The sequence below is a fragment of the Giraffa tippelskirchi genome, chromosome 2, assembly GCF_054371585.1.
Source record: "Giraffa tippelskirchi isolate mGirTip1 chromosome 2, T2T-mGirTip1v1.2.pri, whole genome shotgun sequence".
Lineage (NCBI taxonomy): Eukaryota > Metazoa > Chordata > Mammalia > Artiodactyla > Giraffidae > Giraffa > Giraffa tippelskirchi.
The window spans coordinates 14090581-14108552 of NC_137276.1; the positions used below are offsets into that span (position 1 = coordinate 14090581).

The following is a 17972-nucleotide window of genomic DNA, read 5'->3' on the forward strand; positions in this document are numbered from 1 at the left end:
TAAAGTTCTATTCACAAACTTACTCCTAAAACACATTGGCAGACGCACATTCTGATTTAGGAGATATACAATATAGAAGTTGAACATGTGGATAACAGTTTTTTCCTTCAATAAGAAAAATGCTTTATATCATCTCAAGATTGGATTTAAGATTTCCTTTTTATAAAGATCTAAATATAACACAGTAAAATTAAGTGGTGCAGTTATTCTGTGACAGTTGTTTTCAAGGTAGTAGAAATAGTAAACATATATTGAGCACTGACTGTTTGCTAAGTGTTAATCACTGAGTTGCGTCCAACTCTTTGTGACCCAATGGACTGTAGCCCACCAGGCTCCTCTGTCCATGGAATTCACCAAGCAAGAATACTGGAGTGGGGTGCCATTTCCTTCTCCAGACTGTTTGCTAAACACTATGCTAAATGCCTTTTGTGCATTGTCTCTTATTCTCACAACATCTGCTTCTAAGAGGTAAGTTACTGTTTTTGGCCTGAAGTTTCCAGAGGAAGGCACGAGTTTAGAGAAGTTAAATAATTTGCTCAAGTCACATTAGTAGATGGAAAGGGGTGTGTGTGTGTGTGTGTGTGTGTGTGTGTGTGTGTTCATAAGCAACTATATTATACTATTTTATGTGTGTTTATTTTTTACAGAGATGGTATCATACTGTATATATGCATCACTTTGCAACTTATTTTTAAAATTCAACAGCTTGAATTGAAAGTCTATAGCATTTGCTACTATGTGTAGATGTCTGATCAATTTGTTTACCTCATGAATAGATACTACTTTCTTCGACTAAGCTGCTTAAAAACAGCTTGTCCTAGAGTTTCATCTGATTTTTCATTTTATTTCACTTTTCCACTAGAGCATGTAGCAAGTGTTTAATTAAATTTTTTCCTCTGTTAACAGAGTAATTTCTTAATTTTTGGTATAATGATCAGGAAGAAAAAGTTTAATACATATAATTGGTATAATAGTCCCTATGTTTTATTTTATACTGCAGATTACTTATTTTTGGATCATATGACACTGAGGCAAATATTCATTGCACACTTGAGCTGAGCACTGGTGTTTGGGAAGAAAAGCAAAGGAGTTCTATTAAGACGGTAAGATAAGTTTGCTTAGTTTTACATCTCTATAAAGTTTATATTCTATAAGTGTTTTTTTAACATTTCTGTATCCTTGAGTTATTTTTAGTCATTTGCAAATAATTATGAATAGCTCTTACTTGTTTTGTTGTAATTCATCCATAATAAAATGAATCACATAAAGCTATAATATTAATTGCTTGCTTGCATCAAAAACCTTGTCTGACTAATTTTCCTTTTATAACTTTAGTTGTTCGGATCCGAGTTCACAACTTCATAGTTGTGGGATCAGAAGGAAATAATTCTGAAAACATTGAAAAGTATGTGCATTCAGAGCATTCATTCATTCATTCATCAGATATTTTGTGAGCACTTTGTACCAGGCACTGTATTAGCTGCTGGGGAAACAGTTCAAGACAAGAGACCCTGTTTTTGTTGTGCTGTCCCAGGGGAGAGGTTTGGTATTCGTCTGCCTATACAAAGAAAGAATCACAGGAGGACAGGGGTAAACCTGCAGACAGAGAGATCAGATCAGTTAAGAGGCATTTAGGGAAGGTGTTGGCTACTTTAACTAGGTTGTAGCCAAGGAAATTGGAGAAGGCAATGGCACTCCACTCCAGTACTCTTGCCTGAAAAATCCCATGGACGGAGGAGCCTGGGTTGCAGTCCATGGGGTCTCGACGAGTCGGATACGACTGAGCGACTTCACTTTCACTTTTCACTTTCGTGCATTGGAGAAGGAAATGGCAACCCACTCCAGTATTCTTGCCTGGAGAATCCCAGGGATGAGGGAGCCTGGTGGGCTGCCGTCTATGGGGTCCCACACAGTCGGACACGACTGAAGCGACTTAGCAGCAGTAGCTTCCAAGGAAATGGAAAGAAGAGAATGGATTTGGGACCTACTTTTGGTGTGTGAAGGACTTGGAGTTCTGGTTCCTTTTTTGATCTCTCTCTTTCTCTCTCAAAAGAAGCTATCACCTAAATTGCAAAGAGTTTGAAAAAACTGTCAAAGCATTTTTAAAATATTTTAAGTGCTATAATTAAAAATAAAAACAGTGCTTTAATCTCATTATGTTTTATTTGGACTTGTTTATGTTCTTTGGGTTCCTAAATGAATAAAAATTGTCACTAGTTATTAGCTAATTTGTTTTCAAAGTTGAGTTGGTGTTTTTGAATGTTCTGGATAGCAGTTTTAATAGCAGTTATGTCTTGCTTCTTGGAATTTGCATAAATCTAGTAGCCTATTAAAGATTTTAGAGCATTTATTCAAGATATTGTCTACAGAATTTCTTTATTAAGCCCATGAAGTTACACAAGGAAAACAGAACCCCAGAATCATATGGCTGAAATAGAGAAGAAGGGAAAAAAAGTCAGTGTCCTAAAGAGACCCTCAGACTTTAAAAAAAAAAAAAAGGTATATTTAGTTTACTAAACATATACTGAGATATTATGGATTTAGTAATAAAATTCCAAGAGTGCTTTTGGAACCCCAAAAAAGTAACTCTCCAGAGTTAACTTGTAGTCTCTTTTAAGGTATGATCTACTTAGTACATCAGTAGTTTTTTGCAGGAATAAATTATTGTGTTCTTTAAAGTTGTGTTGAATAAGTTAGATGTTCAGCTGTTCACATTTAAACTCTTGGTGGCAGTATAACTAATCCTATGATTATTAGTTGGTAGCCAGTATTTAAGAAAGCTCTCTCTTTTGTCTTCATTATACTGGTGAATAAGGACTTTTGAACTGTACTACCTAGCTGTTTCACAGTAGTAGTAAGGGTACTTTTTGGAATTTCTAGGATAGTCTGTTATTCTTCATAGCAATTTTTAAAAGACAGTTCTCAATTTTTTATACGTAAGCATATTACTATGCTTTCAAAAATTTTGACTTTTAATGGTGATGTGGTATTTTTATGGATGTCCCTTTGACTTTTGAATTGTTGCCAGCTTCTCTATGTAGTAATTGTTATGAACATTCTTACGTAAAAAAAATTGAGCACTCTTAAAACTCTCTTGGAATAGAGTAATTTTAATGAGTATGGAAAAGGAGAGAGAAATAAAGCTGAAAAGGGAGGATGGGCTGACTCCCAGAATTTGAATGTGTGAAAGTAATTGGGAGCATAGGATTTGGGACATGGGAATGCAGTCCATAGGGTTGCAAAGAGTTGGACACGACTAAACGACTGAACGGAACTGAACTGAGTGACAGGATCAAAATAGTTCTTTATAGGAAAACCTCCCCTTTCTCTCGTGGTTGTTCATGGCACCTTTCCTTTGTTACATCTCAAACAATTTGAAGCAACTTCTCAGAGAAAATAGCCAGGTTTACAGTTTGTTCTCAAATAAATAAATACATGAAAACCAGCATTGTTTTGTCTGGATATGAAAGGGTCCTAATTTGCCATTGCTGTTGGCATTTTCAGTTTCCTTTATTATACTTGCAAAGATATGAGATTAGACAGCTTTAATATTTTGCAGCAAAGGTTACTGAGACTTTAATCTTGAGTCATAATTTTAGATCTTAGCATATGTCATAGGTAGTTTGGGGGAAGGAATTCTAGGTTAGTAATTACATCTGGTGTCAAAAATGTCAGCAGCACTGAAGTGTCTCCAGGGGTTAAATCACATATGTCTCAATTTAATAACCCTAGGGAGGAGAATCAGAGTGTTTCTCAAGACTACATAAAGCATTACAGAATAGGATTTGATAATTTGAGATACTTTGCAAATTTGGCTAGAAAAAAAGTATATCATTAAAAAATAACTGTGCTAAAAAAAAGTATTTGAAAGAAACTTAATTACATACTTTAAATATGCCTTTGAGTTTTTCAAACCTTTTTTAAAGTATAATGTCCCTTATGCTGTTAAGTTGGGTAAGATCGTTAATAAATGGAAAGTTTTGAATTTGTGGTATTTGCACAGATGTTGGAGCTGGGGGTGGAAGTGGAACAGTTGTAATGCAATAGCTGTGAGTCCTAGCTAAATCTAATGAATAGTGGCTTAAGCAAGAAAAAGAACTTAATTGTCTTGTGAAATTTTTCTTAAATTGGGATGTCAGAGAATAATTGAAAAGAAATTTAATAAATACCCTGCATAGAACCTACTTCCTACCTTATTAGAAATCTGAGGAAAGTTTGGATCAAAATCAGACACTCAGTTCAGTGCCCTGTTTGTTAGCTTATTTGCACAGTAAAGAGCTCATAGGGTAAATGAAGTACTCTATGGTAGTGTTTGTTCTTTAAAAATAATAAGTAAAGAAAGATTCCTCATGAGATAGAATGAGGAATAAATTGGAAATTAGACTTAAACAAAAATCAGAGGATCATCTTGCAAGTGATGACAGTGTCAATACTAAAAATGTATTTACTTGCACCAAAAGAGACAGGGCACTTTATGATTTATTTCAGTCTGTTGCACTATACAGGTTTGGTGATGATAGTTTGCTTCTCTTTTACTAAGGAACAAGTTTAAGGAGTTTTCAGATTTTAAAAAACTTTCAGGCCATGATATTTCAGTAGGAAACTATGAAGACAACAGTATAGCTCAGCTCTATTGACAATACAGTTAACCTGACATCTATTAAACATGGGACTTCACAGATGGCACTAGTGGTAAAGAACCTGCCTACCAATGCAAGAGACCTAAGATACACTGGTTTGATCCCTGGACCGGGAGGATCCCCTGATGAAGGGCATGGCAACCCACTCCAGTATTCTTGCCTGGAGAATCCCATGGACAGAGAAGCTAAGCAGGCTGCAGTCCATAGGATTGCAAAGAGTCAGACACGACTGAAGCAACTTAGCACGCACACATATTAAACATATTGATCACAAATAATCATTATTGTGTGCATGGTAAAGCAAACAGATCTCATAAATGTCACTTAGACATACATGGTTTTAAAGAGGGAGAGATCTTGAGTCTTACCCTCCCAGAATTGGAGTTCACTCATCCTTGACCACCTACTTGCTTTACCCTTACTCCTGGACATAAGATAGGTTATCTGTAAATGCTGTTTTCTTTTATGCTCTCTCAACTATCCTGTCTGTGCCATCCATGTCTTCTCTTCCATCAGTTATCCAAACTGCCACTGGAGTCTTCAAACATTGTTTTATTCTTGGTATAATGTGGAATTCTTGAGGTCATTTGAGGAGAAGAGAAGAAGGCACCTTGAAAATGAGCTCAGAATGTGGAAATTCTGGGGTAGAGGGAAAAGCAGTGGGGGCCCTTTGGCACCCGGCTGTTCAGTCTAGCTTTCCCTTGTTCTCCATTTTAAACAAAAATAGGAGAGAAGTTTTAATTTTAAAACAAGCTTTTTAATGTATACTTTTTATACTAACCCTATTCCCTCTCCTTCCAGCCTACCACACTATGCCCTGAGACCCTTGATAGCAATTGTCCTTTGTAAGATTTAAGTTTTCCCTTCTCTAATTAGAGATAGAAAGCTGAAAATCTAAGTAACTGTTAAGGCAGTCCATCTGCATAAATATGTCGCTATCAAACAGGAAGAAAGAATATCTATTTCTTTCTTTGAGGTGATGAAGAATTAGCAAAGAATCTTCCCTGGATATGTAGTAGATGGACAAAAGAGAGCTACTGTTAATAGCCACGTGTTCAGTATGAAAAGCAGAAGCACTTAATGTCTTAGGTAGCCCAATATGTGGATACCAAAGGGAACCGTTAAAGACATTAGGAGATGTCATGACATTTCAGATTTGTCTGAAAAATAAGAAGTAAACTCCTGAAAAGCATTCAGCTAACCACTTGGGGGAGAAGGCAATGGCAACCCACTCCAGTACTCTTGCCTGGAAAATCCCATGAATGGAGGAGCCTGGTAGGCTGCAGTCCATGCATGGGGTCGTGAAGAGTCAGACATGACTGAGCAACTTCACTTTCACTTTTCACTTTCATGCATTGGAGAAGGAACTGGCAACCCACTCCAGTGTTCTTGCCTGGAGAATCCCAGGGACGGGGGAGCCTGGTGGGCTGCCGTCTGTGGGGTCGCACAGAGTCGGACACGACTGAAGCGACTTAGCAGCAGCAGCAGCAACCACTTGGGGAGAGTCCATAAATAATAATTTGAAACTCTTAATCAGAATGAATGTATTCCTTTAGCGGGTTATGTGTTGTCAGCTGGCAACTTGAAATTGGCCACTGCTCTAAGAAGAGCTTTAGATAGGATCAGCCACACCCAAAATCATGAAGTCAAAAGAAGTCATCTAGAGTCTAGACTTTATCTTTTTGTTTTATTTGATTGGTACTTTTCCTTCTCTCTACTACTGCTTCCCTATCGAAACCTCATTTTTTGAAAGGATTTGATTCTGAGAGATAAATAATTTATATCAGATTCCCTTCCATTTTCTTTTAACCTACCCTTAGAATTAGACCCCCAGTTCGATTCCTGGGTTGGGAAGATCTGCTGGAGAAGGGATAAGGTACCCACTCCAGTATTCTTGGGTTTCCCTTGTGACTCAGCTGGTAAAAAATAATGCCTGCAATGCTAGAGACTTGGGTTCGATCCCTGGATTGGGAAGATCCCCTGGAGAAGGAAAAGACTACCCATTCCAGTATTCTGGCCTAGAGAATTCCATGGACTGTATAGACCATAGGGTCACAAAGAGTTGGACACGACTGAGTGACTTTCACTTTGACTTTGACTAGAATTAGAGAAACATTTGAAGAGATGATGCCTACTTTGTAAGAACTGCCAGTGTAGGAAAAGAGACATGTAAAACCAAATATGTCACATAAGTAATACTTCAGAGTCTACGAAATATTGGATTCTTTTACCATTTATAAAGAACCAAAGTCTTTTTGCCCATAGGATCTGTTCTTGTTCCCTTAAATCCTACTACCTCTTAACAAAAATTAGACTGTGTGTGGTAGTCTGATAATTAGGAGACAATTTGGGAGTGGTGTTAGTGGGATTACTTTAGAGCAGAGGCAAGGAGAGCTCTGAGACTGTGGGGAGATGGAATTTGAGTGGAAGAGCCTTCATGATAAGGTCAGCCATGTTTAATTGCCAAAGATCAAGCCTGATAATCTGCCTTATTGTAGAATCCAATGAGTCTGCTACTGGAGATCAGTGGAGAAATAACTCCAAAAAGAATGAAGAGACAGAGCCAAAGCAAAAACGGCACCCAGTTGTGGATGTGACTGGTGATAGAAGCAAAGTCCGATGCTGTAAAGAGCAGCATTGCATAGGAACTTAGAATGTTAGGTCCACGAATCAACGCAAATTGAAAGTGGTCAAACAGGCGATGGCAAGAGTGAACATCGACATTTTAGGTAACAGCGAACTAAAATGGACTGGAATGGGTGAATTTACCTCAGATGACCATTATTTCTACTACTGTGGGCAAGAATCCCTTAGAAGAAATGGAGTAGCCCTCATAGTCAACAAGAGAGTCCGAAATGCAGTACTTGGATGCAATCTCAAAAATGACAGGATGATCTCTGTTCGTTTAAGGTAAACCATTCAGTATCACAGTAATCCAGGTCTCTGCCCCAACCAGTAATGCTGAAGAAGCTGAAGTTGAATGGTTCTATGAAGACCGACAAGACCTTCTAGAACTAACACCCAAAAAAGATGTCCTTTTCATTATAGGGGACTGGAATGCAAAAGTAGGAAGTCAAGAGATACCTGGGGTAACAGGCAGATTTGGCCTTGGAGTACAGAATGAAGCAGGGCAAAGGCTAATAGAGTTTTGCCAAGAGAACGCACTGGTCATAGCAAACACCCTCTTCCAACAACACAAGGAAGACTACACATGGACATCACCAGATAGTCAACACCGAAATCAGATTGATTATATTCTTTGCAGCCAAAGATGGAGAAACTCTATACAGTCAGGAAAAACAAGACCGGGATCTGACTGTGGCTCAGATCATGAATTCCTTATTTCCAAATTCAGACTTAAATTGAAGAAAGTAGGGAAAACCACTAGACCATTCAGGTATGACCTAAGTCAGATCCCTTACAATTATACAGTGGAAGTGACAAATAGATTCAAGGGATTAGATCTGATAGAGTGCCTGAAGAACTATGGACAGAGGTTTGTGACATTGTATAGGAGAAAGGGATCAAGACTATCCCCAAGAAAAAGAAATGCAAAAATGGCTGTCTGAGGAGGCCTTACAAATAGCTGTGAAAAGAAGAGAAGCGAAAAGCGAAGGAGAAAAGGAAAGATACACTTATTTGAATGCAGAGTTTCAAAGAATAGCAAGGAGAGATAAGAAAGCCTTCCTCAGCTATCAGTGCAAGGAAATAGAGGAAAACAATAGAATGGGAAAGACTAGAGATCTCTTAGAGAAAATTAGAGATACCGAGGGAACATTTGATGCAAAAATGGGCTCAATAAAGGACAGAAATGGTATGGACCTAACAGAAGCAGAAGATATTAAGAAGAGATGGCAAGAATACACAGAAGAACTATACAAAAAAGATCTTCATGACCCAGATAATCACGATGGTGTGATCACTCACCTAGAGCCAGACATCCTGGAATGCGAAGTCAAGTGGGCCTTAGGAAGCATCACTACAAATAAAGCTGGTGGAGGTGATGGAGTTCCAGCTGAGCTATTTCAAATCCTAAAAGATGATGCCGTGAAAGTGCTGCATTCAATGTGCCAGCAAATTTGGAAAACTCAGCAGCAGCCACAGAACTGGATAAGGTCAGTTTTCATTCCAATCCCAAAGAAAGGCAGTGCCAATGAATGCTCAAACTACCACACAGTTGCACTCATCTCACATGCTAACGAAGTAATGCTCAAAATTCTCCAAGCCAGACTTCAACAGTTCGTGAACTGTGAACTTCCAGATATTCAAGCTGGATTTAGAAAAAGCAGAGGAATCAGAGATCAAATTGCCACATCCATTGGATTATCGAAAAAGCAAGAGAGTTCCAAAAAAACATCTATTTCTGCTTTATTGACTATGCCAAAGCCTTTGACTGTGTCCATCACCACAAACTATGGAAAATTCTGAAAGAGATGGGAATACCAGACCACCTGACCTGCTGCTTAAGAAATCTGTATGCAGCTCAGGAAGCAACAGTTAGAACCAGACACGGAACAACAGACTGGTTCCAAATCAGGAAAGGAGTATGTCAAGGCTGTATATTGTCACCTTGCTTATTGAACTTATATGCAGAGTACATCATGAGAAATGCTGGACTGCAGGAAGCACAAGCTGGAATCAAGATTAGCAGGAGAAAGATCAATAACCTGAGATATGCAGATGACACTACCCTTATGGCAGAAAGTAAAGAAGAACTAAAGAGCCTCTTGATGAAAGTGAAAGAGGAGGGTGAAAAAGTTGGCTTAAAACTCAACATTCATAAAACTAAGATCATGGCATCTGGTCCCATCACTTCATGGCAAATAGATGGGGAAACAGTGACAGACTTTATTTTGGGGAGCTCCAAAATCATTGCAGATGATGACTGCAGCCATGAAATTAAAAGACGCTTGCTCCTTGAAAGAGAAGTTATGACCAACCTAGACAGCATATTAAAAAGCAGAGACATTACTTTGCCAACAAGGGTCTGTCTAGTCAAGACTATGGCTTTTCCAGTAGTCATGTATGGATGTGAGAGTTGGATTATAAAGAAAGCTGAGCGCTGAAGAATTGATGCTTTTGAACTTTGGTGTTGGAGAAGACTCTTGAGAGCCCCTTGGGCTGCAAGGAGATCCAATCAGTCCATCCTAAAGGAAATCAGTCCTGAATATTCATTGGAAGGACTGATGCTGAAGTTGAAACTCCAATACTTTAGCCACCTGATGCAAAGAACTGACTCATTCGAAAAGACCCTGATGCTGGGAAAAATTGAAGGCAGGAGGAGAAGGGGACGACAGAGGATGAGATGGTTGGATGGCATCACCCCCTCGATGGACATGAGTTTGAGTAAACTGTGGGAGTTGGTGATGGACAGGGAGGCCTGTTGTGCTGCAGTCCACGGGGTTGCAAAGAATCGGACACGACTGAGTGACTGAATTGATCTGAACTGAATGAGTCTTCCTTTATTTCCAGAGTAAAGGTTAGGGCCCCTGAACACAGGAAGCATTTGGTAAAAAGAAGCTAGTCATTTAGGAGAAAATGCAATGTATAGGGAAGTCTTTCCTGTCTAGTATGAAGATGCTAAACAAACATATAAAAGAAATGAAAACAGTAAATGTATTCTCAACTTTTCAAGAAGCTTTTGATGAAGAGTCATACTATATTCCCAAATCATCTGATTACTAGGAGAATGTTTTGTCACAAATAGATTTGCCTTAAGGATAAGGGGAAGCAGGGTAAAAATGACCAGGTATAAATATGCTGGATGATTGAGTCTAGGACTTTGCCCAGTTTTCACAAATGATCTAAAATAAAATAGCACTCTCCAGTAGAAATAAAATGCATGCTACTTAAGTAATTTTAAATGTTCTTATAGCCACGTTTGACAAAGTAGAAATAAGCCAGTAAACAATTTTAGTAATCTTTTATTTGACCCATAAACCTAAAACGTTGTCATTTCCACATAACATAAAAATTAAGGAGACTTTTTTTTTATAGTCTTTGAAATCTGGTACATATTTTACCATTACAACACATCATAATTCACCCTAGCCACATTTCAAGTGCTCAGCCACATGTGACTACATCTGACAACGCAAGTGTAGAGAAAGCAGCTCAGCTTTGTACATGTCATTAAACTTCTAGAATGTGCCCAGTTAAGAGGTACAAAATTGAGAACATGCTCTCAGGACAAATATGTAAGAAAGAATTCCAAACTGTGCCTAAAATATGTGAAATCTAGGTTCCCTAAAGAAATAGACAGTTATATCATTGAACCTCCAAAACAAGACAGCTTTTCATTAGAGTGGGTGTCACAAAGTGAATATGCTTATTTTAAAGCTATGAAATTCTCAGAATAAGTTGTTTGTACATTTCTGGTTTCTATAATACTACAAATTTATATTTGCTAGATAAGCTAGGGAGAAAGAACTAAACTTTACAGGGAAGTGAGGTAGCCATATAAAGATAAATGGATGGGAAAAAATTAATGTTCTTCAGCTGAAAAGACAAATGTGGGCGAATGAATGGAAGAATATAAATATAAAAAGTAAACAATAGAATGATCAAATTTACAGAGTCAAGGAACTAAGTCTATGGGTCTATGAAGGTAAATCTCATAGCTCTGATGATAATCAGATGATAAATGCTAAAAGAAGGGTACTTAAAAGGTCTTTGGTAATACTGCACACTACGTACTTGCTAATAGACCTTTCAGGAGCACAGATATGTTCTATTCTATTTACGCTATGTGTCCTACACCTATTAGAATTCCTGGCATGTTGCAGTTGTTCAGTGAATGTCCTGGGAGGGGACGAGGAGGATTGGTGGCCTTCATGGCTCCATACTTCTCACAGGACAAACTCACTACACTTGTACCTTCTGCTGGAAAAATCTGCTTGATGCTCCAGCCTCTAGCCTCTGCTAATAATATTGTACTTCCTCCCTGTGTTCAGCAAGAGCTTCTAAAACTCCCCACAATTTAAAGGGAAGTAAGGCTAGTAAAATTTAGACCCCACAGTATTTCTTCCAAACTTTCAGCATGACTTAGTCACATTTCTGTCTCCTTTCTCCCTTCAAGTCTATCTCTGATGTATGTTTTAAGCAAATAAAAATATTTAGGTTAAGTATAACCACAAAATGAGATTTACTGCTCAGTATTCAAGAGGCCTGGTTTTCAGAGTGAGGAATTTACAAATATGCCACATAATAGTATAATGGTGTTATTAAAAATATCAGAAGAACTTCTTACCCAATGTGTGTAGTTCAACATATCCTGAAATAAAATGACTGGAATCTAAAATTTTACTTGTCTCACTTCTTTCTTAGTTTTGGAGAGTTTTAGAAGTTCATGCTGAGTATTATTTGTCCATGAATTGTATATGTGTGTACATACAAACTGTTGAAAAGAGCTCCCTAAAGAACTGATTTTAAGTAAGAACATAAGAGACAAATTTATAAACACATTAAGCTAGATACTTCAGGGTTGGCATTTTGGTATGTTTGTTTAAGGCCAGATGCCTTGCAGATGGTATTTTTTGGTGCTCCTGTTTAACCATTTGCCATTTACAGTCTTAATCTTGTCGAAAGGAAGAGAAAGATTAAAGCAAATAAAGCTTTTTTGAAAATGTCAGTTTTTATGAAAACTCTGCTTTAGTTCCATTTGATATTTATGAATTCAATAGGGACTCAGTGAAATTTTAACCATATATAACCCTCTATAATTTGGATTCTTAAATAAACTAAATACCTTTGAGCGTTAGTAGTAAATCCTATTTAGCATTTCCACTCTTAAGTTCATCTTGGTTAGAAATGAAGGATGCAATTTTCTGTCTCATATTTTCTGTGTTTAATATGATTGTGAAATTCTGTGAAAAGAAAGGAACTTAGGTTAAAATACAGAAGTATCTCCAAATCAAGTCAGTATAAAGCATTGAGTATGAGAAAGAGGAAACTGAACATGAGGTGCAGGGTGATGAGCATGTGGTCCTGTCCTTCAAGGAGGAGGAAACAAGCAGCAGTATAATGAGCATACCTGAATATTCTTTGCAAGGACGTATGCTAAAGCTCTAATACTTTGGCCACCTGGTGCAAAGAGCTGACTCACTGGGAAAGACCCTGATGCTAGGAAAGATGGAAGGCATAAGGAGAAGGGGGCAGCAGAGGATGACATGGTTAGATATCATCACTGACTTAATGGACATGAATTTGAGCAAACTTTAGGAGATAGTGAAGGACAGGGGAGCCTGGCTGCTGCAATCCATAGGGTCACAAAGAGTCGGACACGACTTAGCAACTGAATAACAACAACATGAGGAGCATCAATATTCCTGTTAGCATATGAATGCTCTAAAAGAGTTTCATAATAAAGTATAATAAGGTTCCATTGGAGGGTAGATGGCTTTCTTTTGGGAAAACCAGAAAAGAATATTTTGAGGTGACATTTGAGCCAAGCCTCACAGTATATATAGGATTTTGAAATGTAGTAGGGAGGGCATTTCAGGATGAAAAACATAGGGTAAATTCAAATAAATAGTATGAATGTTTGAGCATGTTTAGGATACACTGGGGGCTTCCCAGATGGTGCTAGTGGTAAAGAACCTGCCTGCCACTGGAGGAGACATAAAAAGACTTGGGTTCAATCCCTGGGTTAGGAAGATCCCCTGGAGGAGAGCATGGCAATCCACTCCAGTATTCTTGCAACCCACTCCCAGTATTCATGGGAGAAGCCCATGGACAGAGGAGCCTTGTGGGTTACAGTCCATAGGGTCACAGAGAGTCGGACACAACTGAAGCAACTGAGTGAGCATGCATTGAGTCATCCAGTTTGGCTAAAGAATTTGGTAATGCAGGTAGATCATGCAAAACAAGAGTGAAAGCAGTGGGATCATGTTAAATTTGACTGTTAACTCCCAGACAGCAGTTACGGAGGCTTTTAGAATGAAACTGATGTCATCACAATCTTGATTTAAACAGACTTGGCTCTCACTTTGAGTCTTAGCTGTTTCACTTTTGGCAGTAGGATCTTAAAGTCCCCAAACCTATCTCATCCACAAGTATCTTATTCGTCTCTTAAATACTGCTCAGTCGTTTCCAACTCTTTGTGATCCCATGGACTGTAGGCTGCCCAGCTCCTCTGTCAATGGGATTCTCCAGGCAAGAATACTGGAGTAGGTTGCCATTTCCTTCTCCAGGGGAACTTTGCTACCCAGTGATCTAACCCAGGTTTCCTGCAATTGCAGGCAGATTCTTTACCAACTGCACCAGTAGATAAATGAGATTCTGTATATTAAAATGCCTAGTACAATATCTGGCATATAGTAGGTAGTAAAATGTTCACTAAATCTGGCAGCAAATGGGTAAAATCAAGGATGATTTGACAAGGGAAAGACTTGAAATAGAAAAGGTGAAGGGTAATGGAAGTCTAAAACAGAACAATGGTGAAAGTGGAAAATAGAATCAGTGTGGCTCAGATACCACTGGAAATGGAGGGTTTTGGAGAATGAGAGAGAAAACCAGAAAGACGAGCCATGAGGAGGGTAAAGGAAGAGGAGAAAGGAGGTCTCATTCTGGATGTGCTGAGTACACACATACCACTGTACCTGTAATGTGTTAGGGTACAGTGATGGTCAGAGGTCAGTCCGGAGATAGATTTTTTTTTTAATGTGCTGCTTTGATTTATTGTTTTTTGTTCATTTGTTTTTAATATTTTCAGTGTCGTTGTTCAAAGTTTTAATATCTGGTAAGTTGAACACTTTATTTGGAATATCTCTTGTGGCTCAGCTGGTAAAGAATCCGCCTGCAATGTGAGAGACCTGGGTTCAATCCCTGAGAAGATCCCCTGGAGAAGGGAAAGGCCTCCAGTATTCTGGCCTGGAGAATTCCATGGACTGTATAGTCCATGTGGTCGCAAAGAATCAGACACAACTGAGCGACTTTCACTTCACTTCACTTTGCTCTGTTTTTAGATTTCTTTATTCAAGTATAAAGAGAAGCAGAATAGCAGAACTATTCTTTCACAAAAGAATAGTAAGAATCTAAAATTTTTTTTAAAGAGCCTTTGATAACAAGTTAAGGAAATAATACTAGTGAGACCTAAACACTGGTTTGGAGTTTTGTTTATTAGAACTCTCCAGTTCACCGCAATCCAGGTAAAACTGATGCCCTAAGTCCATACTTTGTCATGAACTAAAACATTCTGTTCAAGGCACAGTAGCACCTTCCCATAGAAATCCACGTAGCCAGATAGCTCATTTTCTGAGTCATACACTCAGATGCAGGATACAGAACTAGGAAATAGACAGTTTAGAAAAGTGTTAGGTTTTGTCAGAGATCCTGCAGTGTATTACAGCTCCTTGCCCACATGTGTTCAGTCTGGTGGTATTTAGGAGCAACAACAAGATACCAGTGATTTCTCTGTGCCTCTTGGGATTTTAAGACACATGCATTAAATTCTTATAACAACTCCTTGAGGATAGGCACTGTTATCATCTCCATCTTATGTATGAGGAAACTGAGACACAGAGAAAGTAACTGACTCAGATCATCCAGCTAAGCAGGTGGTAAGATGGTCTGCACACCCAGGCGGTGTGACTCCAGAGCTGGGGTTCTGCATTACTATGCCATCTCCATGAATGGTGGCTTCAAGTCCAGTTCTTCCACTCTAGTTCTATGCCAGTGAACAAGTTATTTCATAATTCTAAAAAAGAAATACTAGTAATGGTTGGACACTTAGCCCAGTGTCATGGTAACTGTAACAGTAACTATTATTATTGAACTTGACCCAAATGCTGCCTCTTTTGCACCAGTGTTTTTAGTGCTATCTGATATTTTGTACATTCTTATAAATCCCCCTCTCCCTTTTAAATCCTTCCTATAACAAGGTGAGGAAGACAAGGAAATAGCTTCCTGAAGGGATAGTATTGTTTTAAGAGTTTCAGATGGTTATTTTAAAAAACCTCTACAAGATTATTAAAGGCTATTAGAAGAAAGATAGAGATCAACTAGCTATTGCTCATCACAGCTGATGATTATCTTTTGTAAACTGATCAGCACTTTGGGCTTCCCAGGTGGTCTAGTGGTAAAGAACCTACCTGCCAATGCAGGCAGAGAAGGCAATGGCAGCCCACTCCAGTGTTCTTGCCTGGAGAATCCCAGAAACGAGGGAGCCCAATGGGCTGCCGTCTATGGGGTCGCACAGAGTCAGACACGACTGAAGCGACTTAGCAGCAGCAGCCAATGCAGGAACCACAATGAGATGCAGATTCGATCCCTGGGTCAGAAAGATCCCCTGGAGGAGGATATGGCAACCCACTGCGGTATTCTTGCCTGGAGAATCCCTTGGACAGAGGAGCCTGGCAGGCCACAGTCCATGGGATCATGAAGAGTTGGACACGACTGATGTGATTTAGCACCTGTATGAAAATGTTGTCACAAGTCTAAGTAGGAAACCATTGAGCATAAGGAAGTAGGTATCATGAAGTAGAGTTTTAGTTTTTGTTACACTCATTTGTGAAATTGGAGGATATTTGTGTATTTTAACAGTAAAATCAGTAATTTATATAAGATAAAAATGATATATGTTTGGAAATAGGTATGAGCTTTCTTTTTTTTGCCCATATTAAAAAAAAGAGAGACGGCTATAAATAAAGCTGTAAAAGCCATCCATATTCCTACTTTCCAGAGAAACCACTACTGACTTTTAAGAAGAACTTTATAGATACAAGCATATACACACAGGTATGTATATGGTTCTGTAAATAAGAATAAAATGAGATTGTATATTTTATAACCTACTTTTTTTCCAACTTAGCAATATACCAACGGCATATTTTTATCTCAATACATGTTATTGTTTTTATGTCTTCATGATAGTCCACCGTGTACCATAATCTATTTAACCAATTACTTCTTGGTAAACATTTGGACTTTTTCCAATTTTTTGATGTTGTAGAGAAATATATAATGGCTCTGTGTGTGTGTGTGTGTGTATATATATGTATGTATTCACACACATTCATTAAGTCATGGTTTGGCACACTTTTTCTATAAAGGGCCAGATAGGAAATATTTTAAGCTTTGTGGGCAAGATGATAAGTCTCAGAACTACTCAACTCACTTGTTTAATTCTAAAGCAGCCAGAGACAATACATAAACAAATTAGTGTGGCTGTTTTCCAATAAAACTTTTTTAGAAATAGCTAGTTTGCTGACCCCTGATCTAAATGATTCCTTGATCAAAGACTATGCAAGAAAAAAAAAGCTTTTAGTGGGTATTTCAAAATTGCATCTCAGCTAGAATCAAGGCTATAAATTAGATAATAGTATTATATCAATGTTAATCTTCTGACCTTGATAACTGTGCTGTGCTTATATAACAAAATGTCCTTGTTAGGAAATACACAGTTAAATATTTAATGGTGAGGGGACATCATGTCTGCAACTCATTTTCAAATGGTTCATGAAAAAATATGAAAGAGGAAAAAAGTAGGAAAATGATAATAATTGGTAAATCTGGATTTAGAATAAATGGAAACCCTTAGTACAATGTTTCTGTATGTTTGGAATTATTTCAAAATGAAAAATAAAAAATAAAATGATCCAGCCCTAAAGCTCTCATACTTTCTTACTGAGGTGTAAATCACCCTGCAGAAGGATGGTTGACAACATATGAAACTGTGAGTTGACTTGGTGATTCAGAATCAGAGCTGTTTCTATTTGACAAAGGAATTAAAAAGGGCAAAAGTGTTCCACTGCATTGTTTCCATAACAACTCAGACTTGACGTACTTTTCAGAGCTTTTTATTTCACTGGAATGGTTGTGTAAAATTTAAGTTAGTGTCAGATCAAAATATTAATGCAGACTTCAATCACATTTAAAAAGAGAGAGAGAGGAAGCCTAGTGTATGGCAAGGTAATCATTTGGATAAGCTTACTTTCCTAAGAGCCTTTGAACCTGGGCAAAGGATCATTATTATTCTTTGGATCTCTTAGGTCAATTGTATTGCTATAATGGACTTTTTTTTTCTCAGCATATTTGTACATCTTTTTTGTCTCTAAGATGAAGCAATGAAAGGATGCAGCCCTAATTGACCATTCAGTTGCTTTAGAGACAAGGTTATCAGATGGCCAAACTGGCATTCCGTTTTAATACTTGAGGGGTCTCACTTGTATTTTTATCCCAGAAAGAGGTCTTCCTAATCCAACTGAAGAGAGATAATTAAAGTGCCTGGATTGTACTAGACATTTATTCTTCGAGTTCATTTAATCTTGACAACACCCCAGTGTGGTAGATATTAGTGTCCCCTTTTCACAAAGAAGACCCATAGAGGTTAAC

The 17972-nt window shown here is 38.1% G+C and overlaps 1 protein-coding gene and 1 long non-coding RNA gene across 2 annotated transcripts in view; both read left to right on the top strand.

Moving 5' to 3' along the window:
- Positions 1-17972, top strand: part of PDZD8 (PDZ domain containing 8) — an 83533-nt gene that overhangs the window by 44537 nt on the left and 21024 nt on the right. The window contains exon 3 of the mRNA XM_081573467.1: positions 1001-1103. Coding sequence (XP_081429593.1) covers positions 1001-1103 — 103 coding nt within the window. The remainder of the gene's footprint in view (positions 1-1000; positions 1104-17972) is intronic.
- Positions 10802-17232, top strand: LOC145539433 (uncharacterized). The gene is made up of 2 exons (XR_014077793.1): positions 10802-12866; positions 15972-17232. It is a non-coding gene; the product is annotated as an uncharacterized LOC145539433 (long non-coding RNA).